We start from the raw sequence: 27,443 nt of genomic DNA on the forward strand, positions 1-27,443 counted from the left end.
AAAAAAAAAAAAAAAAAAAAAAACTACCGAGAGCTATTGAAGCTTTGGCAGCAGGGCAATGATTGGCAGCAATGTGAAGGATGGGGTGGAAGGAAGACTAGCCTGGGACAGGCAGCCCAATGTCTACTGCAGTAATTCAGGTGAGAAAGGCTGAAGCCCCACCCTCCACGAACAGATGGTCTCTATTTCAGGGGCAGGATATAGTTAAAAAACACTTCAGAGAGATTATAGAACCAGTGGAAGCATAAAAAGTGTTTTCCAAATTATCATGATATTTTACAATACTTAAATTACTTACCTCCATGATCTGTAAATCTGTATTTATGGTTCTCCCTATTATATACACTAGAGTAACCAATGATTGTGTTCCATACCTACAAAGCAATAAGATGCCCGTCAGGGGTGGAAAGTGTTTTGTGAGATAAATCTGTATTTTATGCAGCAGATAAATGCTTAGTAAACAGCCCCTACTAATTATCTCTCAATTCTAAGCAAAAACATGCACGAACTGGTTTAGCTTCATCTTTTAATAGAAAATCTATTATATATTACATTTTATTAACACTGAAGAAAAAATTATAGTTAAATATTGATATGTGTAACACATAGTTTTAAGTTTTATTTAAATATAAAAAGCTCTTCTTGAAAACAACAACCATGCTTATCTTTTTAAATGAGGTAGTCAGAGTACATGTCTCATTTCTCAAAGTAAGAACATTTATAAGGGAATACATAAATATGATAATTATGCCTCTTAAAAAACAATAATTAATACAGGATCAGTTTCTGAACTGCTGACTAAAACTCCCTAAACGTGTATTTAAAATTTTGTATTTGTGCATGCTTTTTAGAGAGAGGATATCTGCTGATATTTTCAAAATGTTCAAAATGTTGGTGATCACTGAAGGCTAAGTACCATGGCTCCACTTGAGCTCCCTCCAACAGACATGGTAATCAAAACTTCCCCTTTTGCATGGTGTCCTTGAATATTCAATGAGATCCATCTAAATAAGGCCATGAAGTGTTGTTATGGAAAAACAGCTGATACATACCTGCCCAAAGCACTGCTGTAGTTAAAAAAGTAAAGGACTTTTGGATGCATTAAGAAAGAAAGAAAAATTGAAGCAGGTTATTATAATAAACTGAACAAGAAGTGGTTGAACTGCCTTGATAGTTAATATACACAATTGATTTATTTCAAAACTGTATACTTGAAATTAAAAATTATAAGAGCTAACTTTGGCATAATATACAAATAACGGTGATAGAAAATAGTGCTTTTGAAATACCACATGTTCTCACTTATTTGTGGGAGCTAAAAATAAATAAGTATACAAACAAATAAGGGTGGGGAGAAGGAGAAGACACAACAATCACAATTCGTTGAACTTGTTAAGACAAGTGAACAGATATGAAGTAGGGGAGGGGGCGGGGAGAGAGGGAGGGGGAAAAAGGAATAGGTAAAGGGACATGAAAATCAACTACAATGTATATTGAGAAGTTAAACCAAAAAAATAGTTCTTTTTTTTTTTTAATCTCCCAGCTGTAACTTAAGTCATGTGTGCTTGAGCAAAGAGGAAGACAAGAGATAGTCTGCATATAATTCAGACAAGCAAAGCTGTTTCTTTGCAGGAAGAGGAAATATTTCTTAGCTCTCCATTTTAATTGACCAGGTAGAAAAAGCCTGTGAGATGAATAACTCAGGAAATTTCAGTTTCAAAGAGACCAAGTTCTAACCTTAAAAAGAAAAGGAGAAAACAGAGGAAAGCTACCTAGGGTTCTAATGTTTGATTTTCTAGCAGCTACTAGGGAAAGTTTACCCCAAGAGGCAGGGCTGGGTTTGACCTTTGGACAACTTATAAATTGCAAAAATGGGGAATAACATGTACTTAGAAGCATTGTTCTGGGGATTCAATGGGATAATGTATGTGGAAGCACCTATGAGAGTACCTGGCACACTTCATTCCTTCCTGTTCTTGTCAATTTCAAGGGGGGGGGTGTGTTATTTTTGAGACAGAAATGGTTTATCCCTCTTGCTGAGAGATATTTTGAAATATTACTAAACAAAATACTCTTTGCAATATTACTGAACAAAAATATGTGCATTATAAATAGTTTATCCCCACCAGTATTCACACACATTCCCATTAATATAAAGACAAGAGCCAATGGGTGCTGATATAGTGATCCTTTTTAAAAATTTATAACATTCAGTACTAGTGTGGGCACCGTGATTTGGGTACTCTAGTTGGCTTGCCTTTCTGCTCTCCCCTTGGTCACATTTCCCCTCCCTTCTCCTCCTCTCCACTGCCAGGTCTGATTCCCTGTGGCAAGCACGGGGGCACCAAGACATCCAGCCTGATCCAGGGCCAGGCATGGGAGCAGGGGCCTGGGGGTCCCACCTTGACGACATCTCAGTTTGTTTGTGTGCCTATTTAACCTTTTCAACTCTGTGTTGCCTAACCATGAAATACAACAGAGTGGAAATGAAAATGAGTCCAAGTGTTCAAGCTTAGGACTTCAGGCAGTATAACAATATTTGGAGAAGAAATCAAGTGTTTAGTGAAGAAGAGAGGAAGAATAACCTTGGACAAGTTGAGTTTGAGACTGATCATGCCTTGTGCTCTATATTCAAATAAAACCAGGGTTTTCCTGTAGACTGTGAAGCCCAATTAACAAGAATGATAAGGGTACAAATACTGTTTCCTACCACATACAATAAAAAGGCACAAAAAATACTATTGCTTCATTCCTATTCTCATCCTGTCATGGGGTTTATCCATAGATGCATGCACATATCGACTTTTCTGTAACCTGAAAATTGTCTTTATGGCGAGTGGAGGATCCCTCTTCGGAATCAGAATTCACGACAGTCTCCCAGTCTTGCGTCCAGGCATTTTCTGGAGTCCTGTCCTCCACTCAGAAGGAGGCGTTTACCAACTCTACCTGTTCAAATCATGCTTAAATCCCTTTCTTCCCTCTAAATTCCCAAAGCCCTTGCCATCCCTTCTCTATAGCATTTATCAGACACCATGTCCTAATCACTATACACCTCCAACAACAGCTTCAACTGTACCTTGACACAGAAAAACTAAAACTTTATTACTAGAAAGAAAATTAGAATTTATCAAATAGCACATCTGTTATTTTATAGAAGAAACCAAAGCCTAAATGTTAACTAATAGGCAAACAATAAATAGATGTTATTTTAATTCCAGCTCCAGATGAGAGGATTGGAAAATTTTGTTCCTCTCACCTGTCTTTCTCCTGGAACAGCTGGTCTATGGCAAAATGGTACTTTGTGCACATTAGCATATCGCCAGCTGGAGTTGAGGACTGTACCTACAAGATAGTAAGTAGTCAACGTGTGTGGAAAACTCTAGGTTTCTTTCTACAGGGCTTCCTGGAGACTTCATGATGCTAAAATACACCATGAGTTTGCAAAAGTGAGGGTTAAAACAGTTTCAAAACTGATGGGGCTGTTGTCTCCCTAGTTCACAGAAGGCTTATCTGTATCTTCCATGAGTGACATTCAGTAGGACACACTTGAGAAACCTAATTTAAGTGCTGACTTTTTAGTGATCAGTCCCATTTTAGCAAATTCAGTATAAATTTTACATAGTTAATATAGAACTTAATTTGGCATAAGCATTTTTTACTTATATTTTCATACTATCTATCACTACAGGAAGACTGGTGACATATAAATACTCATGTCCAGGCTGGCTGGTAGCTCACTTGGTTAGAGCGTAGAGTTGTAACACCAAGGTCAAGGGTTCAGATCCCCATAACGGGTAACCACCAAAAATAAACGATCAAAAAACAAACACTCGTGTCAAATATAACTGTTTAATAAGTGATAATTAAATATTCTGATGTTCAAAGAACTATGTAAATATTCTCGTGCCATTTTGAGTGTATCTATTTTAATTATAAAAGTGAACATTTATTTCCTTCTAACAATCCATAAATAATATTACTGTCTATTCAAACAAAACCATTAGCAAAATTGAACAAGACTGCTGAATATAAATTAAACACTAACTTTTTTTTCACCTTTTTTTTTTTTGGTGGCTGGCTGCTGAGGAGATCCAAACCCATGACCTTGGTGTTATAAGGCTGTGCTCTAACCAGCTAACCAACTGAGCTACCTGGCCAGCACCAAACACCAAAAACTAATGTATTAGATGTCAAAAGCAAATTTATTTGCGTCTGAAAGATGTTTTGTGCAAGAAGAGAGAACTAAAATAAATGTACCATAAATAGAATAGATATCTATTTTTATGAGTATGAAATTTGGTGACCAAAAGATAAAAAATATTCAAGCCATGATTAAAATTTTATGCATTTATAGTTCTAGGAATTTCTTGGGAATAATGATAAGTCCCATTTAGAGTGAAAAAGAAAAAGGAATTCTTTGTAAACTCTTATTTAATACAGCTACATAGATCATTTAAATAAATTATTAGACAATGGACTTTTCAGAAAGTGGAATTTAATCCTTGGTAGAATGTTGTCAACATTTTCCTGTTCTCTAAATACAGGAAAAAAATTCTTCTGAGGAATAAAAATTAAAATACACTTAAAGTCATTTAAATCTAGATTGATTGCTGCCATTGTAACACCCATGTTACAGGGCTCAGATGCAGTGCATCCTCTAATTTTTAAAAAATGAACTTTTCATTGTAGAATATTTTAGATTTTACAGAAAAGTTGCAGGAATATTAGAAAAAATTCCCATATCCAGTTTCTCCTATGGTTCACATTACAATGATACATTTATCACAATGAATGAACCAATCATCCCCTAATTTTTAAGTGAGATATCTATTTAATTAGAAACATGCCCTTGTCATTTATTTTTGAGTCTAGTGACTTTTAGTAGCTGAAGAGGTGTCAATATAAGGAATGCAGCTGTCCAGCAATAATGCTAAATATGTGTCTCAGGTGACACCATATATTTACTTTGGGATTCCATGGGTTGCTTAGAGCCATTTTGGGGTTTTAATTTGCATATGCACTGTGTGTGATATAAGAAGAGAGAAAAAAGTGACTTGAGGAGCTGGTTTACCCCTTAGATCAGTGCTGTCCAGTGATGGGAATGTTTTGTATCTGTGCTGTCCAATATGGTAACCACTGGCCACGCTGAGCACTTAAAACAGGGATAGTGCAACTGAGGAACTGAATTTTAAAATTTACTTCATTTTAATTAATGTAAATTTAAATATTCACATGTTAGTTAGTGGCTATCATATTGGGCAATGCAGCCTTATATAAATACACTGTCAACTGATTCCATGTTAAACTGTATCAAAATCACCTGAGGAGCTAGTGAAATGTATAGATTTCCTGCCCTATTCTAAAAGATTCTGATTTTAAAGGGATAGATGGGCTTGGAAATCTTTATGTTTACTAACCACTCCAGATGATTCCAAACTGCTATTAAATTTGGAAGTTTCTGATTTGTGCTCAGGCCCACCTGTCTGAGTGTGGACACAGTCTGGGGCTGACAGGCATCACTTCACTTTGAACCACAACACCAATATGTACAATTCTAATACTTAGAAATGCATACTGTAGTGGGGAACCCTAAACATTTTCTGACTGTTAAATCTGCCCCCTTCTGCTGGAGAAACTGTTTAAGAAATTTTATGCTTGATTGTCTTAATCATGAACTTTAGCTTCTGTAACCTAGCTTGCTTCCTGAACCCATGCAAATTAGGCTCCAGAACTGACCAATGAGCTATGTCTCATATCCAATCAATCTGTACTAACAGACTTGCATCCCTCATTTGCGTAAGAGGACCTAAATGAGAACTTGGGTGGGAAGTTTTTGGGTATATAAGGCGGGCCTTTTCCCTCATTTGGGGAGACACGAGCCTAATGCTTGTGCTCTCCTTGCTTGCAAGCAATGAAGCACTGTAACATCAAAAAGAGCTGTCACACCAAAAAGAGCTGTCAACTATTAAAAGAGCTATAAAACCAACGTTGGTCTTGGATTCCTCGGTGCAAGCACCTCACAACACATACCAAGTGCCAGGCACTACTAAATATTAGGTCTGGGAAGTAACTGTAAATCTGTGTCTTGCTCAGGGCCCAGCAGTGCTTCGGAAGGAGTGGAGAATGTGTCAGCCTGTGGTGATAACCAGTTGGATCCTCAGGCAAATCATGGCATATTTCTTAAAGGCATTGTTCTCTCAACATTATAATTAAAAAATTGCTACTAGAAAGGTCAGCAGGAGGCTCTGAAGAAAACAATCAGTGACCTCGGGTGGGCTGACAGCGTCACAGAACAGGCAAAGCCAGATATGGTAGGCCTAGAGTGGGCATGGGGACAGAGCTTTTGTTGCAAGCTCCAGGGAGAAAGAAGAGAAACTGATGGACAATCCTGTGAGGTGTGAGTCTCCGAAACTTCATGAAATAAGGGGACCTGTGAAAATAATTCTGATTTAAAACTCAACTTCCAAATTCCCAGTGGGAGGTAGGGCTTAGAAAAGAGGGGATTATCTTTAATGACTTAAACAAAATGGAAGACATAATTTATCCCCAAGGTCTTAGGGATTCCATAAAATGTAAAAAATTTATAGGCCCTCTATATATGAACCAAGAATAATAGATAATTTAAAACAGGAGATAAGGGCAATATTCTCATTGTGTGGGTGTATGTGATGTGTGTTCCACTGATGAGCCCGACAAATGGTACAGTATAAAGGAGCTTTCATCCACACGTTAAATTTCTTTTTTTTTTTTTTTAAAAGATGACTGGTAAGGGGATCTTAACCCTTGACTTGGTGTTGTCAGCACCACACTCTCCCAAGTGAGCTAACCGGCCATCCCTATATGGGATCCGAACCCGGGGCCTTGGTGTTATCAGCACCGCACTCTCCCGATTGAGCCACGGGCCGGCCCCACACATGAAATTTCTGATTTAAAAACACATGTTTTGGTGTTGTAAAGATATTCAATTAATGTTTACAAAAGAAAAATAATCCACTATTTTCTGTATAAGAAAACCATATCTATATTTTTAAACATTTATATTCTACATATACTTTTTGTTCCAAAGGGATAAACTTATTCACGAAACTTATCTTCCGACTGTTCAGGTGTTTTCAAGTGTTTCAGGTGTTTGGAACTAACCTGTCAGTACTTAGTATCTGCTAAATGTACAGTATGTGAGTAGGATTATGTATGATTGTATAGGACATATTAATACTGGGCTTTTAAGATGTATGGTTAGGTAATGTTCTAGAAAGACCAGCCATCAAGGGCATGATGTCTGATTTTTGCATGTCAATGTATATTTAACCCAAAAGGAGAACTAGGAAGCAAGGAGATTTAATCTTAAAAGGCAAGAAATATAAAAAGTTCAAAAATATAGAATCTGGATATATAAAAGGAATCTGATAAATAAAAGACATTAGCAACATCCAGGCCAATGTAGTAATGAGCACTGTTGTCTCTTAAAGATATTGTGATGTACTTCACAAAATAAATAAATGAATGACATACACTCATACCAAAAAATACAACTTGCTCTAATCTGTGTCTCTTAAGATAAGCTTTTTAGTGGACACAATGGACATAACGAGTTAGATAAGTTTCCAATGGAAATCCATTTTTGTACAGAAAGCCAAAACTGAGGGTAAGTGACTTTCTGTTCCACAGCCAGTTTGTGGTAAGACTAAATGCAGACATCTTTTTTTCAGTCAGTGCTAAGGACTTTTACGAGTAAGACTCAGCCAGACTAAAGCTGAGCTTCTAGCACCAAACCAGTGACCTAAACAAAAGAGGTCTCAGTTTCCTTCTTACCTTTTACTCACAGCTTGCCAATTGCTGACTAAAAAGTCCTTTGCAATGTACCGGCCAACTTCAGATGCTGCCACAGTTTCAACTACATTTGTTTCATCAAAAGTGTATGGAGATTTAGTGATGGCATACTCCATATATCTGCAAAAGTGCATTTGCAAAAAGTAAATAAGGAAAAAATTCCAATATATGGAGTTAATTTAAAGAAACAGAATTAAAATCCCATGTTCTAAGTCAGTAATACAAAAATATGCTGTTTATTTCTTATATTAGCACATTTCTATTTTTCTCACTTTAGTTTATTAATTGCATTTCTCCACCAGGAACTTTCAAGGTAAGTTGACCATATTCACCTGTTAAGTATCCATGGATCTTTACTGCAACTCATTGCATGAGCAAGTTGAATCCTTTCTTCTTCCTCTGTTTTATTAGTGTAGATATTTAACAAAAAGTCCCATTCTTTATCACTTCCCAAGGCAATGCCATAACATAAAATTACACTTTTAATTGGATAAGGTATTCTGTAAAGTATAACATGCAATGATATTTTTCATAGCAGTTAAGTTATATGTTTATCCAGGTTGTCATATATTTAGACATATAAATCTAGAAAAAATATTTGAGATCTCAAATATAAAAGGTTCTGGAGAGGCAATTGTGGGAACTGTCATTAGCATTAACACCCTGAGAAGAGATCAGCAAATTAGCTTAGAAACTAAGGCGTTTTAGGAGAGAAGTTAGAATAGTGCAGTGTACGTTGATCATGTAGTTTGTTCTTGTATCTCATTATCATGTTTCCTAGGAGTCCGTCTGAGGTGGAATATTAGAGGTAATAAAACCAAAATGACAGAGTCATAGTCTCAGCTCTCAGTGAGACTGCAAGCTCAGAGAGAGACAGAGAGATGCTCTGATGTGCTCATAGATGCAGCAAAAATACACACTCGTAAACAACAACCTATGAAGACTCCAAACGTGCATAGAGAGTTCAAAGTTAAGTGCTTATTGGGAGAATGTATTGGCAATGAGAGGTCCTGGGTGACAATCCATTGTATAAATACTTACCTTCTAATGTTATGCACAGACCTACATTAGACAATTGTTTTCTTTAAAGAAAAGATATTTGAAAAGAATAGCAGGAGAGAGAGATTAACCAAGTGAAAGCAAAATGATCACTCCCACAGTTAGAGCATCAAAAAGGTAGAGAAACTTTGGTACTAAAATGGACAAAAACAAGGGGAATTACAATATTACTCTTACTCATTCTCTGGGTGTTTCATCCACATTCTGAAGAGTTCTCGTGACAGCTTAAGACAGTCTTCAAGGCCCAGCCAACATGCAGTTTCAAAAAGTTTTTCCAGTGATATTCTTGAAGAAACAGTCAAAGAAAAACAGTTTATTTTACATTACTGCCTTCATTTTCTCTGCCTCCAAGAACGTGTGTTTCATAAAAGGATGGTATTTTAAAACATCCTTCCAATAATACCAGGTTTGTTTTTTAAAAAATGGCTTTTGTGGATGACAAATGTATTTAAGATTCAGGGAAATATATGCTGAGAGCCTCTCAGGCACCAAAAAGCTCCTAAAACTATTATTTTTTGAAAGTAAGAAATAAATTATGGCCATCCTTCATCTCCCTCAAACACACATGGGTGTACACACACTCCACATCTGTTCTCAATTTATTTGCCCTCCCTTTTAAAATAATTGCCTTATGGATTAAAAAAAATGACTTCAGAGTGTCTGATCTAGTTTATTTCCCCCTTCTACAGTTTTCCCTCACTTAAGCATCTGTTTCCTCCCCTCCTCCTCCTAGCTGTTATATACATGTCCAGAAAAAGAATCAAGGTGTTTGGTTTGTTTTTATAGTTGAGAAGGGGTATACCTTATGATTCGAAACAAAATAAGTTCAAAAGAATGCAACAAAGAAAAATAATAAATCCAGATAAGCAATGCCTTTTGGTGTGTCTCCCTACCCTCTCCAAGTTTGAGGTCAGGAGTAAAGAAACCCAAACTGACCATAAATTTCCAGAAAATGCAGGAGCCAAATCTCTGTTGCTCCACCCTCTGGTTTCAACCCAGCCTGGCCTGACCTTCTGATAAGCAGAAGTGGAATGTCCAAGGGCAGAGGTCCCCTGAGACAGGTCTGGGCATTCATTGACATCTCACGCCTCTCCCCATCCATCCCAACCCCAAGCTAGCTGCAGCAACATGGAGCCCTTTGGAAGTGCAGTCTAACTCCCCAGGGTTATTCCAAAGAGAGCTGGCCCTGGGATGCTACAAAAAGTAGGCAACTTCAGTCCAATTTAGGAGAACCAAGGATATGTCTGGTTAATGCATGTGCTGCCTGACTGAGCACATTCTTGCCTTCCCATTCATTCACATGACTTGCCTGCCCACTCTCCATCCCAGCTAGTTCTTATTGTCTTCCACCTCCTTGTCCATTCAGCTCTCTGTCTTTCCAGTCACATATCCTAGCACTCAAATTGCTACCCTCTCAGAAGGGTACTATTGAGAGAAAATAATCACATTTTGTATATTTTCTATTTCTTGCTTGATCTAGTTGATTTGAGCTTGATGTTAACTAGAAGTTGTAGATATAATCCCTGTATTGTTGTTGGCTACAAATTCCCTCCCTAAATCTAGAAGCCTGGCGTGCACATATAAAGCTCGGGTCACCAGGAGGCTAGAGGCACCACAGCCCCATCTTGCCTTTCCCTTCCTTTTCAGACCTTCATGACAACGTGCTCACTTCCTTCACCAAACCAGTGATGTAAAAATCATTTGCAATACTTACTAACGCTCATACACAAATGACCGATATATGTTACTGTCAACCTACCTCATCTTATCTGCATAATGGTAGGTCCTCCCCCCTGTGATCTTTTCATGCCCTTCATCTTACTAGCATAGGTTAGCTTTCCTTAGTACAACCCTTCACCAATAGTACAGCACACTTTCAACTTCCACCAGTAGCCTAAAGCTTTGAGAAAATAGAACTGTAAACTTCTGTGTGTATATGCATGTGCTTTACAGGTAAATCAAGATCCCAAACTATTATTTCCTATGTATACATGTAGCTTACTAACCCTAGAGCTATTGTTCTCAAATAGCATACAAAATATCACAGTGGATAATAGATACTAAGATTTTTATTTTGTGAATCTGAAATCCTGTCTATTAATAGGAATCATTTTACTCTAGTTATCACTGCTTAAAAGAAATACTTACAGAGCTAAATAGTTATCTTGCAATGCCGCCACATTTTCACGAATTATAGTTGAATAAATATCCCATATTGATTTAAGTCTCTTTAAGAGATATTTCTATAAACAACAAAGAAAATATACTGTTAGTTCTGACTCACAACACTGAATTTTCACTGTATTTCTATTTCTCTGAAAAGACATTAACAAAGTGACAGATATTTCCTCATAAAGTAACTTTATTTGTTACTAAATGTGTAATTGGTTTATACTTAACAACCCTAGGTTCAGTTTCCTCATACATAAAATGTGGTTTACAATAATCCCAATCTTATAGTGTTATTGTGAAGATTAAATAATAAAATGTATGTAAGCACACTGCCCAGCACATTATTTAATATAGCCCCAAACATTTCCAATTGTCTTCAAAATAGAGAAAAAAGGTAAAAATATAAAACAACATTTCTACCTTAAAATTTCCATGCTAAGTATAAATACCTCCAAAAAAGGAGAACTGGTTTATGCCCTGGACAAATTAAAGCCCTGAGACTGAAACAAAGTTTCTCCAACTGAGCTATCAGCTGGTAAATATAAGATTATAAAAGTTGGACATTTACTAATACATCCCTAAGAACGAATTAGATGCTATTCATTCAAATTCTATAAAAACAAATATTAATTTTTACTTCTTTACTCAGAACCAGTCATCAGATGTTATCAATGAGCCAACGCAATCCCACAAACATTTAAGTGCCTTCTGTTGGTCACCATCCCTACACTCAACTAAGTTTCCATTGGTACTTTGAATACTAGAAAAAAGAAAGCCTAGAAGCCTGAGGTGTTTGTGATCTCACACTTAGAATGACCCAGAAACTCACTTGAAATCATCACCTAACACACTTTCTGATTTGTAGGTGGCCCCAACTGTCCAAAGGGTGCTCCCGAATTTTCGCTTTGATTTTACCTTGCCATCTTTCTTGAACTTTTGCCCTTTTATATTTTTTTATTTGTGATGGCATGTCATTTCTTCATTTATAAATTCTAATTTCCCTTTTTCTCTTCCTAACACCAAAAGCAGCTTCAAAACTTTTACTACTTCCAGGGGCCGGCCTGTGGCTCACTTGGGAGAGTGTGGTGCTGATAACACCAAGTCAAGGGTTAAGATCCCCTTACTGGTCAGTAAAAAAAAAACAAAAAGGAAAAAAAAAAAAAAAAACTTTTACTACTTCCAGGGGCCGGCCTGTGGCTCACTTGGGAGAGTGTGGTGCTGATAACACCAAGTCAAGGGTTAAGATCCCCTTACTGGTCATCTTTAAAAAAAAAAAAAAAAAACTTTTACTACTTCTGTAATATATCTCTTGGGCTTTAAGTGCTAGCCCTATAGATCAGAATATTGCAATTATGAACATAGGGTTGTTAAAAGTCATTCTTTTTGGCAACAATCTCCTAGGGAAACAGTTGCTAATAGAAACTATAAGAAAAGGCATGCCATTTCCATCCACTTATGGTTTCTTAGGACATATTGTCACTTCACCAAGAATGAAGTCTCCCTTCCACACTTTTCTTAATACTCATCTCCTAGATCAGGTCTATGACTAAGACATCTTCTTCTAAGAGTAACCAGCTATTGCTAAGAAAATGAATATTTACATATATGGATCTAACAGACTATTACTTTGGGAAAGATCTGTCTCACAGATGCCAGCTAGAATATGGGAAGAGGAAGAGAGGATTTATTTTAAAACTACATAAAGAATGAAATTACCTTTAATAATGTGTATATATCATAGTTGTTCACATCAGAAACAAGTTCCCTGGTTACCAAGTTTACCAAGACTGCATGCCATACTATGATTTCATCTTCTTCAGCAAGGTACTTGGTTAAATCAAGTGCTGTTTCAATCTCAATATAATTGTTTCTGTTTGGTTTAAAAACACACACACACTCAAAAAACCTTCACTCGCTAAATGATTTGCACACTTTCCATATTTGTTCCATGCTTCAGTGCCTGGCTTTAATAAGGTATGTGAATAAATCAAGAAGCTAGAGAGTAAAGGTCTCATCTTATTGAAAAGGAGCCCAAGAAATGTTGAAAGATTTTCCATTTCAATTTGGTACATTCGAGTGCCCAAATTCTTGAAGGCCAGAAAAATTCAGGCCAAATGTTGGACTGATTATTGGGCAATAGAATATTTGTGCATTCAGCATGCATTCTTATGAGTATCGTTTCCATTCCACAAGTATTAATTAAAAGACATTTCCTATCAAATGCTCTGTCACACAAACTAGAGCACACAAACTAGAGCATATGACTCTACACTTGCCTACCATTCAGGAGCTTCAGTGAGGAGCCGAGACTTATGCATAAGAAGCTGCTAATGAAAGGTCCCAGAAAAGGCAATGAATATAATAAATTAACAAAGGAGGAAAATACACACATGGAAAAGTCAGGAAAAATATGGAAAAGTCAGGGAAGGCCTCATGGAGGTGAAACTTGAGAAGAGCACTGAGGGAGAGAAAGAGGAAGGCAGCCCAGGACAAAGAAGATAAAGTGGGAATTAGTGTCATGGGCAGACCGAGCTAACAGAGGCAGGGGATTTCTTTTGTGTATAGTGAGAGAGGGGCTAAGGAGTAAGATGGCTCAACCCTGTGGAAACCCTTGAATGCAAAGATGAAGAGGCTAGATTTGGTAGGAAGGCACTCTAGGTATTTAAACAACTGGGGCAACATGATGAAACTGATGCCTAAAAATTTTATTGCAATAGTGCTGAAGAAGACGAATTGAAATTCAAAAAGACTAAAGGCTGACGGCTAAGGTAAGAGGCCAGGCAAAAGATGAAAGCTTGGCTCCATGTGGAAGCAGTGAAGGAAGTAAACAAGGTGAGAATCCAAAAGACATTATCAAGAATGAATCTATAAGACACGGTGACTGGCTGAGCATGGGAGACGAGAGAGGGGAGGAGTCAAGCATACCTCTGAGGTTTCAGGGTTGGGTGATGGGAAGAACGGTGGTACTTTTGAAAGGTGGTACTTCTCTCTCAGAGAGAGAAATTGATAGCAAAAGCAATTTAGAGACAGAAATAACATTCAGTGTTTAAGGTAATAAATTTAAATGACCAGAGGATAAACATACACAGGAGGAAAGACAAATAGAGATGCAGATTTAGAAGTCATCACCATATCTTTCTGCAAACATTTATTAAGCACCTATATCTGCTGGGCACTGTAAAGATACATAATAAAATGGTCACAGAAATCAAAGAATGAATGAATTATCCAAAGGGAAGATAGAAGAAAATAACAAAACCATTACTGGTTTTAAGGATGCTCACAGCAGTAGGAAGAAGTCAGATATATGAAGAGAATGAGGTTTGCATATCAGAGTCTCAGAAAGCCAAAAAGGAAGCCAAAATGGTCATGGTGGTCCTAGACATGAGTTTCAGCAAAGTATTAGGCAAGGAAATGTACTGCAGGTCACAGAGGGAAAAAGTAGGAAAGAAATTAAAGACAAAATAAGCAGACATTTATTCAAGAAATATGACAGGCCAAAGAAAGAGAACACACTAGATAATTTCACATATATATCCTCCTTAATTTTATTGCCTGAAAACTTAAATTCTGAACACAGTTTATATGGTTAAATGCTTAGCAGCATAGCTTACATAAAGTAAATCTAATAGAAATAAAATCAATAATTCTTCAATATATTAAAATACAGGTCAGATTTCTTTAAAATTTTACCTACAGCTATCACCCTTGAGTAACAGAAATCACTTCAAAATCACAATTGATTGTTTATTTCCAGCAAGACTTTATGTTATAAAATTCCACTATGACCACAGAATTTAATCCTAATCTTAATCAATTAGGGCCTGTATGTAATAAGGAACGAACTTCATAGTGATGAGGATTTTATTTTTATAAACTTCTTCAGGTACACTCTAAAACCATGAGAAAAGAAATATACTCACTTAGACAAGAAAAAGGCATCATCAATCAATTGCAGTCTGTGAATAACAGGAATAGCCTGCAGAATTAGATCCAGATATGTGCAGGAAAAGATGAGAACATTTTTTAGCAAAATATTTTCGAAGTAATAACAACAATCTAAAGATCAATATTGCCTACGAAACACTTTCACATGAATTGTCTCAGCTGCAGAGAAATGATAATTTCTAAGAATAGTCTTCATAATTTATTCATTATACATCTGTTTTTAATAAATGATCCCTCTGTACATCAAACATAAGGCTTAAATATGGCAAAGAGTTTTGCCAAAATACTCCCTGAAACACACTATGTTTAAAAACAAGGGCTGGCCGCTTAGCTCACTCAGTAGAGTGTGGTGCTGATAACACCAAGGTCAAGGATTCAGATTCCCATACCAGCTAGCTGCCAAAAACAAACAAACAAACAAACAAACAAAACAGGCAACCAAATTTAAAAGCCCTTTCCAAAACAGAAAGTATATATTAAATTATCTTACAATGTGAAATTATTTTCAGGGGAATTTTTGGCATAGGAAGCCTTAGATAAATTTGTCATTACTTTAGTAATATTCAGGTACTCTTGCAAATGATATCTGTCTTCTGAAGATTTTACTAATGTGACACAGTACCACCAACTGAGCCCCTCATATCCACGGAAGTGCAAGGGCCAATTGCTAACCTAATTCTTTAAGCTTTTGTTTGATTTTCTTGGCACTTCCAGGCCACAGGACTCTGATCTCAGTTTCAGTCCCCTGAGGATGCCCAAAGCCTCCTTCAACACCTCGCAGCACTTGTACATTTTTGGTCCTAGAAACTTTATCTTCACAACATCCTTTTGTGCACCTAAGCTAGCCAAGCTGAATTCTTCCCTTAGCAGTCTCATTTCTTTTCTGTCAGTAATAACACAACATTTTCTAGGTTAACATTAATAATAAAAATTCTATTTTATTAGCTCACCAATTATGTTTTAGAAATAATTTACAAGTAAATCTACAATGGTTTCAAGAAATCACTACCTAGTACTTCCATGGCTTAGAGTGATCTTAGAAATTGATAAGAATTTAGCCACTGTGAAAAATATTTGAAAAGAAAATATTATTATAAGTAGGTTTTGAAACTTTATTCAAAATCCCAGTAATAATTTTTTAAAATTACTGAACATGTTCTGAGTGCCTGAATTGTATCAGGCAGAGGCTAAATATAATATACGTATTACTTTATTTAATCTTCACAACAACCCTTTAAGGTTGGTCTTTTACACCCATTATACAGATAAGGAAATGGAGGCATAACTGGTCAAATGACGGGCCCAAGATCACACTTCCAGTAAACAATGAAGAAAATATGAACACAAATCTACCTGACCGAACCCAAGCTCTGGGCCAATATGCGGTACTGCCTTCTCTGTCAGGGAGGCTGCTGTGTGTCTCAGAGAACTTTCCAACAGAAAGACACTTAAGATACCTTTTAGTTCAACACTTCAGTTCTATGAATGGAGTCTAAGTGAATGTCCCAAGGGTTCACAGCACAGCACATCACAGCAGAGCCAACTGTATAGACTCCTAAGCCAGCATCCATCTCCACCTACAGAGACTTGCTTTAATTCAGCCAATTAAAACAATTGATTAGAGCTGGCCAACATTTTGATGTTTATACACTGCATAATGATTTATAGTTGTTTTATCATTCAAAATGATAATGGATTATTATTGATATTTTGTGAATTATATTCTCTCCTCTGAGAGAGTGGGAATATGTTTTTAGCAGTAAAATCAATATTTCCTGGCATATACTGGGTATCTATTATAGGCTTAGGAATTTTAAGTATTGTTTACCTACATCATGTCTAATCCTCCTGATAAATAAGATATGATAACATTCCCATTCTAAAGTGAAGAAATGGAACCAGAACATGTAAATACCTTGCCAAAGATCACAAAACCAGTGATTAATGGGAAAATGTATTCTGATTCCTATCTGGAAAAGAAAAATTATTTTGGAAAAGCGAGATGAATGTTCAAAACAACAACACATTCAACCAAAATTTCCCCTTTCTAAGAATAGAAAAAAGTCTCTGTCCATCATGCGTGGGGGTGAGGGTGGAGTCTCTTCTCCCCAGAAAGCTCAACTTCTAAAAGGCTACAGAGTGCATTATTAATGATATTTAATTAAAAGTATCAAAAATAACCTTACCTTAGGATCCTTTTCAAGCTGTTGATTTAATTTCTTCCAACCCAATTTATCATAATTAACTCTGTAATATCCAGTCATATTCAAATTTAAAATCACCCAGTCATTATCAGAATCTGAAACTTGCATTTCAGGGAATACTTCTACAAAGAAATATAGGAATAGTTTGAAATGGTATATTTAAAAAAGATTTCAATACATACTTATACTGCATACTCAATAAACCAAATAAAACAAAGAATTAAAGGAATTCTAAAATATACATTGATCTTACCATATAAATATATATTTTTTTCATATAATGGATTTTGACTTGAAACTTTTGTTTAAAGCCCTATGGTCAATGAGAATGACATATTTTAGTATTAAATGAGGTAGCAGCTAAACAATTCAACATTTTATTCTCTACCTTTATATCTGTATATATGTAAAGATGTTTAAAAAATTTGTTACTTACTGCTGCTTTTATCTAGCCAGACTAAAGATTGTGTAGTTCCATTTTTTATCCAAAGAACAGGTACAATCCATGTGCCACTTATTGGAAGAAAATTTTAAAATTAGTTAATTTTCACACATAACAATGTACACTCTGAGCCAATGATAAATTGATGATATAATAGCATACAGAATTTGAGTTCTTTGGTCATTCTCGCTGAATATGCAGGTCTTTGCTATTAGGATTGTTTGCTGTTGTTTTTACAGTTTTGCTTGAGCTGTTTGTTTGCTTCTTTTTTTGTATCTTATGGGTTTACTTCTTCATATAACTTAGGTAGCTACTAAGTCTGTCTTGTATCTGAAACCTTCAAGGCCTGTCTATGTTCAATTATAGCCACCTGGCCTCACTCAAGGGTAGTTCAAATGTTGCAGACAGATCCAAATCTGTCCGTGCCCAGAGAGATGATGAGTAATTTAAAAAGAAAAACCTTGACAAACATTTAAAAATACTTTTCAGCCTTAAGCTTTCTCCCCATCTGAAAAGTGTTCAACAGGAATCAGGCAGAGCATTTATATTTATTGAATGCCTACATTCTTCCACACTGGCAGACGTGACCTGAATGAAACAGCCAGCCACACGGAGCACATGAGTCATTTGAAGAGACATACTACTTGGAGTTTGGGCAATATTTGCAATGTTGCTCAAATTCTCACAGGCCTGGTTTTTCAAACTTTCAACTGTGGGTCTGTGTATATCTGCAAAGCTAAGACTCACACCTCTTCTCAAAAGTCACAGAATATTCCAGTGAGAAGAAACCTTTGGGCCTCCTGTTTCTGTCCCCTGAGATTTTAAAGAAAGAGCAGGACTACCTAAACATTTTGGTGACAGTATTTGAAAATTAATTACTCATTTGTGCTGATATTTACTACAATGAGATCTGAGGATGAAAACTATCAAAAACAGTTGAAAATTAACAAATGAAAGGGAAAGAGAAAGTGGTGAATGGTAGGCTACCTTATACTCATTGTTTCATTTTCACAACAACCCCCTGGGATTCATGCTATCACACTTATTTTTATAGATAAAGCAACTGAAACTCAGAGAATTTAAATAAGACTTAACCTGAGGTTTGCATTTGGTAAGGTCAATATTTGAACCCAGGTCTAACTGAATCTACAGGCCATACTTTTAATGTTGTAGGTACGGCTACAAATACACACATGCACACACATACATATACATGCCCACACACACACAGCACTATTCCTCAAGGTCATAGTTACCATTCAGTTCAGTTTTTAGGGAAGAGAAGACCACATTGCAACAGGATCCCCTTTTCTCTTAACGAACAGGTGGCCGCCTGTGGCTCTATCTTATCGTCTCTCACCCAGAACCCCAAGTCATTCTACCTCTATATGAAGGCAAATAGGATAAGCAACACCCTAAGCTGTGGTTCCTGGTGTGCCCCTAAATCCCAGGGGAGGGGCACTTCCTTGAATCCCCCCCAACTGCAGGTCTCTGGCCTTGCTCAGGACTCAGGGGCTCTGCCTCATCCCAGTGCGCAGTGACATCTCTTGTGGAGTCACTTTGCAGAAAGGTGTGGGCCCAGCAGGGGCTATGCTTCCTCACCTGTGGGCTGGTTTCCATTGACCAGAGCTCAACCTCAAGGAAGGTGTAAGCAAAGAGGAACAAAGCTACCTACTTGTGAGTTAGAAGAGTCTGATTTTTAACCTTTTCAAGATAAAATGGCTCCTGTGTCATGTCACCAGTAGATACATTTAAATTGATAACTGGAAAACCATTCTGGTGTGTCCAGCTGTCCATTATGCCTTTTACTGTTGCTGGCAGAAGAATTTTACTCTGGTCGTCTATGGCCTATTTTTAAAAAATGATCACAAAAGCAGATATGGTTATCAGTAAAACGTTCTGAAGCAGCAATCTCCTAAAAGAAACCAGGTATCACTCACTTATGTACTAATCCCCAGTGGGTGTTATTTTGTGTCAATTTCAGAACTCTGCTTATCTCTATAAATGAATGTTTCCTTAGGTCATTCACTGAACAAATGCTTACGAATCAGGCTCTGTTCTGAGCACTGGGAATACAGTAAAGACTAAAGACACAACCTCTGACCTAAGAGAGTTTCACAAACAAGGCAAAATTGTTTTCCTGTGGAACTGCCATTTACCCATGGCCTTCCGATCTTGTTGCACTGTTTCATACAAAACAACTTAGCAAGAACATGTCTAAAAGTAGAAAGATTACCATTTGAAAATGCCTCCATAGATCATCCTGCTCAGCATTTGAGTAAGAAAATGTCTCCAAATATGACTGTAAAAACAGAAAAGTTAGGGTTAAAATAAATAACACGCCAATGCAATTTATTTTTACTGCCATGCAGGTAACAACTATTTTGTAAACTCACCTTTAGTGCGCTGATAAATAAATGCTCATTCAAGAAACTAGCAAGCATTCGGGCCATCGAAGCTCCCTAGGATACAGGAAGCTGTCCATTATTTAAACAAAATTCAATATCTACATACTTTCACATTCCATTTTCATAAGCAATATTCGGGGCTGTGCTCCCTATTGCATTTTACACTTTGAGTTGAATATCTGAATTATCCCAAAATATGCTAACAAAATAGACTGAGTAATAGGTAAAGGATGAAGAAATGTTCTTCATACAAAGAGTTCAAGGGTACATAAAATTTTTTTTAATTTAGATATTTACAGGGCAAGAATAAATTTCCACCAAATAAGAGGGTTTGCCTTAAAAGTAGCAAGTTGTTTAAGTCTATTTATAATGGTAGGTGGTACAATGTGTTTAATATGGCTTGATTAATATTTGCTAGATGAGAATTAATTCTGAAACCCATTTTATTCTATTGAATAAAATTAAGGTTATCTATATCAAAAGTTTTAACTTCCATAGTAATCTACAATCCTTAGAATCCATTATATTCAACTTGCTGCAAGAGTACAGAACAAAAAGAAATATATGATTGCCTTTACCTTGTTATAAGTATATAAGTCAAAGAGTTCTCTTATTTCACTTGTTTCTGTGAAATTTTCCATCTTCATGGACACAGCTCTAGACACCAGGGCGTGATCTTCTTTGAGGATATGTAAAATGTGAGAAAAAAAGACTTCATTCTATAAAGGAAAAGATTGAGCCACTTTAACTTCCGAGGTCTCACAGAAAAACAAAATTCAGTGGTCCTAAAATGCTATCAAAAACTGATATTAAAGATAGAAAAACACAATAATTGAAGTGTCTGTGAATCGCAATATGACAAATAAATCAAGATTCCTTTAATAACAAAACTGTAGAATATTTTCCTTCCCATTTTGTATCCTTTTTTATTTCAATTAAAAAAAATTTTCAAAAGTTAATGTGGTTTCCAAGAGCCATGGAAGAAAATTCTTAGTCACCACCATCCCATCCCCCAACCTGGAGTGGTGATGATTTAGGAGGAGTTTCTGACTGTGAGAAGGTGAGTGGACCGGTGGTTCAACCCACAGGGGAGTCTGCACTGCCCTTGCAGCTCTATGCTTGGTGTCAGGAACTACTGTGGGTATGCACGGCTGCATTGGCCTGGGAGGGACACATGCGGAGTCGTCCCCAACCCCTGGGTCCCAGACTGCTGTGGCAAGCTTGTGACAGGGATGGGTCCCAACACTTCAATTTGGTTTTGGCCCTGTGCCCTGGGAATGAATGGATGCTCCAATGCAGCAAGGGTGCCATGCTCAGAATGGAGGGGGTTGGTGTGCTCACCATCCAGACCCAGAAAGCAGCTTATTCATGTCCATTTCCCACAGACAGTGACCCCACCCACATTGGCGAGATGCCCATACAATACTTATAGCCATGAGGAAGGGAAGGGGAACCCATACACCTCTCTCAGGGGTGGCCTCTGCAATCATGTGCCTACTATTGGGAACTCCTGGCAGCACGCATGACTGAATTGACCTGGGGAGGGACCCATGTGAAACCACCCCCCACCCCCAGGCCCCAAGCTACTGTAGTAGTTGCAGATTTGAAATGGGCCCCAACACCCAAGACCATTTCGCTCTGGCCCCAGCAGCAGTTTCACTCCCCTGTGGCCACATCATTGCACCAGGATGCCTCCACCCATGTCCATGCGATGTCCTATGCCCTGGGAACAGGCAGTCCAGTGCAGTGAGGGTAACACACTCAAGATGGAGTGGGCCAGTTCACACACTTTACAGAGTCAGAAAACCTCCTAATCAGGGCTCCTGGCTATTGCTGGAAACCCCTCCTTCAGTGAGGCACCCTTGCAATTCATGCAGCCATGAAGAGGCAGTGGAAGACTTGTACACCTCTCTCAGGCACAGACACACACCTGCAGCACCAGCGAGCCTGCCCAAGGCTGCTGCCCACCCCAGCAAAGGTGGCTTCAGAGAGATCCAGCATCTCCCTTGGGGTACAGCAGCCAGCCCATAGCCCCAGCAATCTCATGAGGGGCAGCCCACCCTAGCTGAGGAGATCCAGAGTGTCCCAATAACACTCTTAGGGTCACAGGCATCTGTTTACAGCTGCAGCAGCCTCACCCTGAGTGGCCACTTCAGCTGCACAGTTATAGAGAACTCCAGTGTCCCTCTTGGAGGTGAAGGGACCCACCTAAAACTGCTAACACCTCTCCCAGAGTGTCCCACTTCAACAATGGGCTGTAGACTACCCCAGTGTCCCTCATGAGAGTACAGGTCCTCATACAAAAATCCAGTGACCCTACTCAGTGTTACACACTTCAACAGCAAAGCCACAGAGTACCCCAATGCCTCCTGTAGGGGTATAGGGCTCTGCCCAGAGTCCCAGTGACACTATTGAGTCATCCACACTGGTTGAGGGGCTGCTGAGCGCCCCATTACCCCCTCAAAACCTAAGGTCCTAATCCCACCCCCCAGGAACACAGCTATATGCTACCTACAAGAAACTCACCTTACCTGTAAAGACTGACACAGACTGATAGTGAAGGGATGGAAAACTATATGCCATGCAAATGGAAATGAAAAATGAGCAAAAGTAGCTATTTTCATATTGGATAAAATAGACTTTAAACCAAAAACTGTAAAAAGAGACAAAGAAGGTCATCATATAATGATAAAGAGATCTAAACAGCAAGAGGACATAACAATCATAAATATATATGCATGCAACATCAGAGAACCCAGATACGTAAAGCAAACACTATTAAACCTAAAAAAAGAGACAGACCCTGATATAATAATAGTTGGAGACCTCAACACCACTCTGTTAACATTGGACAGATAATTTAGGCAACAAGTCAACAGAGAAACACAGGATTAAAACTACACTCTAGACCAATTGGACTTGGCAGATATCTACAGAACATTTCATCCAACGACTACAGAATATATTCTCTGCATGTGGAACATTCTCCAGGATAGACAACATGTTAGGTCACAAATCAAGTCTCAATAAATTTTTTTAAAATTGAAATCAGGAGTCCTGATCAAGATGGCGGAATAGACAGTTCCCAGCGTCACTCTCTACTACAAATCAGCCAATTTACAACTACAAAAATGTAATATCAGCCAAGCGGGGGCTGCTGGAGCTCAGGGGAAGAGGTGGAGAGACCTACAAAGTTCATAGAGCTGGGAGAAACCACAATAAGAGAAAGAAAAAACTGCTCTGAGCGCTTTGGGCCACAGCCACTTTAATGCTGGAACTGCAGAGTACATGGAACAGGAGCCAGCAGAAGCCACAGCTGTGCCCTTCAAATGGAGTTACTTAGAGGCAGCAGGGGAGAAGAGGGCCTTGGTGGCCCCCAAGACACCAAAACCACTAATAGGGTTCCTGTGGACCCATGCTGGAGCAAGGAGCCAGAACAACTGAAAAAAGGGAGCCATTCAGAGGCCGGTGAGTCAATGCAAGGGACTGGAACAGGGCCCATGGGAAGTGTTTGGAGCATGGGCAGTGGGGGAGATGGGCCCACTGGGAGAACACTGGGACACAGCAAGCACAGCCGACCCACCTCCCAATCAGCACAGGACCACTCAGAGGAGACTGGTCAGGAATGCAGAATTGCATGGCATGCAGTTTGATGAAAAAACTCAGGCCTGGATCAGAGTTTCTACACAACCCAGATCCACAGGGTCTCTGGAGAGCCAGAAGTACCTATAAGGTCAACTATTAAACCCGGAGCTGCACAAAAAGCCTTCCCTAAGGAAACAGCAGCAAAGCAGCAATTTAGCTTGACCACACAGCTCAAGTACTGTTTCCCACAGGAAGTTTCACCATTTTAGAAGTAAGCAAAAACCTAGTTCCAGCCCACATACACCACCAGTGCCTTGGGGCCTGCCTGGGAACCAGAGGCTTGGAGCTGAGGACCAGACTCCACTCCCATATCCAGGCACATCATGCCAGCACCTCCAGGCCTGCCCATGACCCAAGGCATGGAGAAGGGGACTGGACCCCCCTCCCACAACCAGGTACACCGCACCAGCACCTTGGGGCCCACCCGGAGACCTAAGGCATTGAGATGGTGCCCGGACCTCTCTCCCACATCCAGGCACACCACCAGTGCCTTGGGGCCCTGCCCAGTATGGAGCCAGGGACCATATCCTCTCCCACAACCAAGCACACTATGCCGGCGCCTCAGGGCCCACCCAGGGACCTAAGGCATGGAGAAGGGGATGGCAACCCCCTCCCACAACCAGGTACACCATGCCAACACCTCAGGGCCCATCTGGTGACCCAGGGCATGCAGAAGAGGACTTGACTGCACTCCCACAACCAGGCACACTGCACCAGCCTCAGGGCCTGCCCGGGGACCCGAGGCTTGGAGAAGGGGACCGGACACCCCTCCCACAACCAGGCCCACCACGCCAGCACCTCGGGGCCTACCTGGAGACCTGAGGCTTGGAGCTGAGCGCCTGACCCCCCTCTCACAATCAAGCACACTGCCAGTGCTTCGTGGCCCTGGCTGGGGGACCAGACCCACTTCCCACAACCAGACACACTGCACCAGTGCCCTGGGGCCTGCCTGGGGACCCAAGGCATGGATCCAGGGACCAGACACACCCCACAACCAGGCATACCACCAGTGCAAAGGAGCATGCTAAAAACATCACCTCCACGTAGCTGGCCCATCACAGCCACCACAATTGCCATGGATGCTGTGAAAGTGGCTAGATGCCACAACCAGCATGTAGATGGTCCCCAACTATCAGAGTGCATTGACACAAGGAGAGTCACCAGCAGATATAAATAAAAGAAGAGGATGTCTCTCTCCACAAAGCCCATTTCAGAGTGACAGAAGAAGCATCTGCTCTATGATAATATTGGGGGACCTGATCACACCTCTCACCATTGGACAGATCATGTAGGCAAGAAATCAACAGAGTAACCATTATTCTTTCAGAAGGAGAAGAAACCTAGGGTAATTAGAGTGGGGAGGGGAAGGGAGAGGGGGATGGGGAGAGATTGGACAAGGGGCATAAAGAATAATTATGATTTGTAACAATATATATGCTAGAAATATTGATTTGATCAACATATCTAAATGTTGAACCCAAAAATATGTATAATCAATTTTGATTCAATAAATAAAATAAATTATAAAAAAGAAAAAAAAATATTGAAATCATTTCAAGTTTATTTTCAGACCATAATGCATTAAAACTGGAAATCAATAAAAAGTGAAACCCTGGAAACTATAAAAATGCATGGAAATTAAAGAACATGCTCCTGAATGACCTATGGGTCCGAGAAGAAATTAAACAGGAAATCAGGAAATTTCTTGAAACTAATGAAAATGGGCCGGCCCGTGGCTCACTCGGTAGAGTGCGGTGCTGATAACACCAAGGCCACGGGTTCGGATCCTATATAGGGATGGCCGGTTTGCTCACTGGCTGAGCGTGGTGCTGACAACACCAAGCCAAGGGTTGAGATCCCCTTACCGGTCATCTTCTATAAAAAATAAATAAATAAATAAAATAAAATAAAATAAAATAAAATAAAATAAAGTAATTTAAAAATAAAATAATGAAAATAAAGCCGCATGATACCAAAATCTATGGGATGCTGCAAAAACAGTACTAAGAGGGAAGTTTATTGCAATAAATGCTTACATCAAAAAAATAGAAAGGCTTCAAATAAACAACCCAATGTTAATCATCAAAGAACTATAAATACAAGAACAATCCAATCCCAAAATTAGCAGATAGAAAGAAATAATAAGAGCAGAAATAAATAAAATAGAGGCAAAAATAAATAAATGAAACAAAAAGTTGGTTTTTTGAGAAGATAAACAAAATAAACAAACCATTATGTAGACTAACTTAAAAAAGAAGAGAGAAGACCCAAAAAATAAAAATCAGAAATAAATGAAAGAGGGCCAGCCCATGGCTCACTCGGTAGAGTGCGGTGCTGATAACACCAAGGCCACGGGTTCGGATCCTATATAGGGATGGCCGGTTTGCTCACTGGCTGAGCGTGGTGCTGACAACACCAAGCCAAGGGTTGAGATCCCCTTACCGGTCATCTTAAAAAAAAAAAAAGAAAGAAAGAAATGAAAGATTACAACCAGTACCACAGAAAAACAAAGAATCATTAGAGAGTATTATGAACAACTATAAACCCACAAATTTGAAAACCTGGAAGAAACAGATAAATTTCCAGAAACATACAAACTACCAAGACTACACCAAGGAGAAATAGAAAACTTGAACAGACCAATAACAAGCAATGAGATTGAAGCAGTAATCAAAAGTTTCTCAACAAAGAAAAGCCCAGGACTGGGTGGTTTCACTGCTGAATTCAACCAAAACCTTTAAAGGAGAATTTGTACAAAACCTTCTCAAACTATTCCAAAAAAATGAAACACAGGCCATTCCCCCAAACTCATTCTATGAGACCAGTATCACTCTGATACCAAAATCAGACAAAGATACAACAAATAAAGAAAGCTACAGGCCAATATCCTTCATGAACTCAGATGCAAAAATTCTCAACAAAATATTAGCAAACACAATACAACAGCACATCAAAAAGATTATACGCCATGATCAAGTAGGATTCTTTCCAGGATGTTTCAACATACACAAATCAATAAATGTGATACACCACATCAACAAAATCAAGGACAAAAACCATATGATCACCTCAACAGAAGCAGAAAAATCATTTGACAAAATTCAAAGTGCCTTCATGATAAACTCTCAAGAAATTAGATATAGAAGGAAAATATCTCCACACAATAAAAGGTATATATGACAAGTCCACTGCCAATATCATCCAGAATGAAGAAAAGCTGAAAGGTTTTCTTTTAAAAACAGGAACAAGACAAGGATGCCCACTCTCACCACTTCTATTTCACATGGAAATACTAGGCAGAGCAATCAGACAAGAGAAAGAAATAGAGGGCATCCAGATTGGAAAAGACAAAGTCAAATTTTCCCTGTTTGCAGATGACAAGGTATAATATAGAGAAAAATCTAAAAACTCTACCAAAAAACTCTGAGAGCTGACAACCAGATTCAGTAAAGTAGCAGCATACAAAATCAATACACAAAAATCAGTAGCATTTTTATACACCAGCAAAAAGCTATCAGAAAAAGAAATCAAGAAAGCAAGCCCAAGGTCTGGCTAGTTAGCTCAGTTGGTTAGGGCACAGCATTATAACCCCAAGGCCATGGATTCAGATCCCCATACCAACAAGGAAGAAAGGGAAAGAAGAAAGGGGAGAAAGGGGAGGAAGGGGAGGAAGAGGAGGAAGGAAGGAAGGAAGGAAGGAAGGAAGGAAGGAAGGGAGGGAGGGAGGGAGGGAGG

At 38.7% G+C, this 27,443-nt stretch overlaps 1 protein-coding gene across 1 annotated transcript in view; it reads right to left on the reverse strand.

Annotated features, from left to right (window-relative positions):
* The window catches only part of LOC103589345 (aminopeptidase Q), a 69,855-nt gene that overhangs the window by 5,359 nt on the left and 37,053 nt on the right, over positions 1 to 27,443 (reverse strand). Inside the window, exons 7-19 of the mRNA XM_008571298.1 lie at positions 20,642 to 20,782; positions 20,052 to 20,117; positions 19,892 to 19,957; positions 19,331 to 19,503; positions 17,650 to 17,726; positions 17,196 to 17,335; positions 14,985 to 15,040; positions 12,778 to 12,931; positions 11,038 to 11,132; positions 9,067 to 9,174; positions 8,163 to 8,330; positions 7,813 to 7,950; positions 299 to 374 (exon numbers count right to left, since the gene is read on the reverse strand). Coding sequence (XP_008569520.1) covers positions 299 to 374; positions 7,813 to 7,950; positions 8,163 to 8,330; positions 9,067 to 9,174; positions 11,038 to 11,132; positions 12,778 to 12,931; positions 14,985 to 15,040; positions 17,196 to 17,335; positions 17,650 to 17,726; positions 19,331 to 19,503; positions 19,892 to 19,957; positions 20,052 to 20,117; positions 20,642 to 20,782 — 1,458 coding nt within the window. The remainder of the gene's footprint in view (positions 1 to 298; positions 375 to 7,812; positions 7,951 to 8,162; positions 8,331 to 9,066; positions 9,175 to 11,037; positions 11,133 to 12,777; positions 12,932 to 14,984; positions 15,041 to 17,195; positions 17,336 to 17,649; positions 17,727 to 19,330; positions 19,504 to 19,891; positions 19,958 to 20,051; positions 20,118 to 20,641; positions 20,783 to 27,443) is intronic.

This window comes from Galeopterus variegatus, unplaced genomic scaffold (genome assembly GCF_000696425.1).
Source record: "Galeopterus variegatus unplaced genomic scaffold, G_variegatus-3.0.2 Scaffold676, whole genome shotgun sequence".
Lineage (NCBI taxonomy): Eukaryota > Metazoa > Chordata > Mammalia > Dermoptera > Cynocephalidae > Galeopterus > Galeopterus variegatus.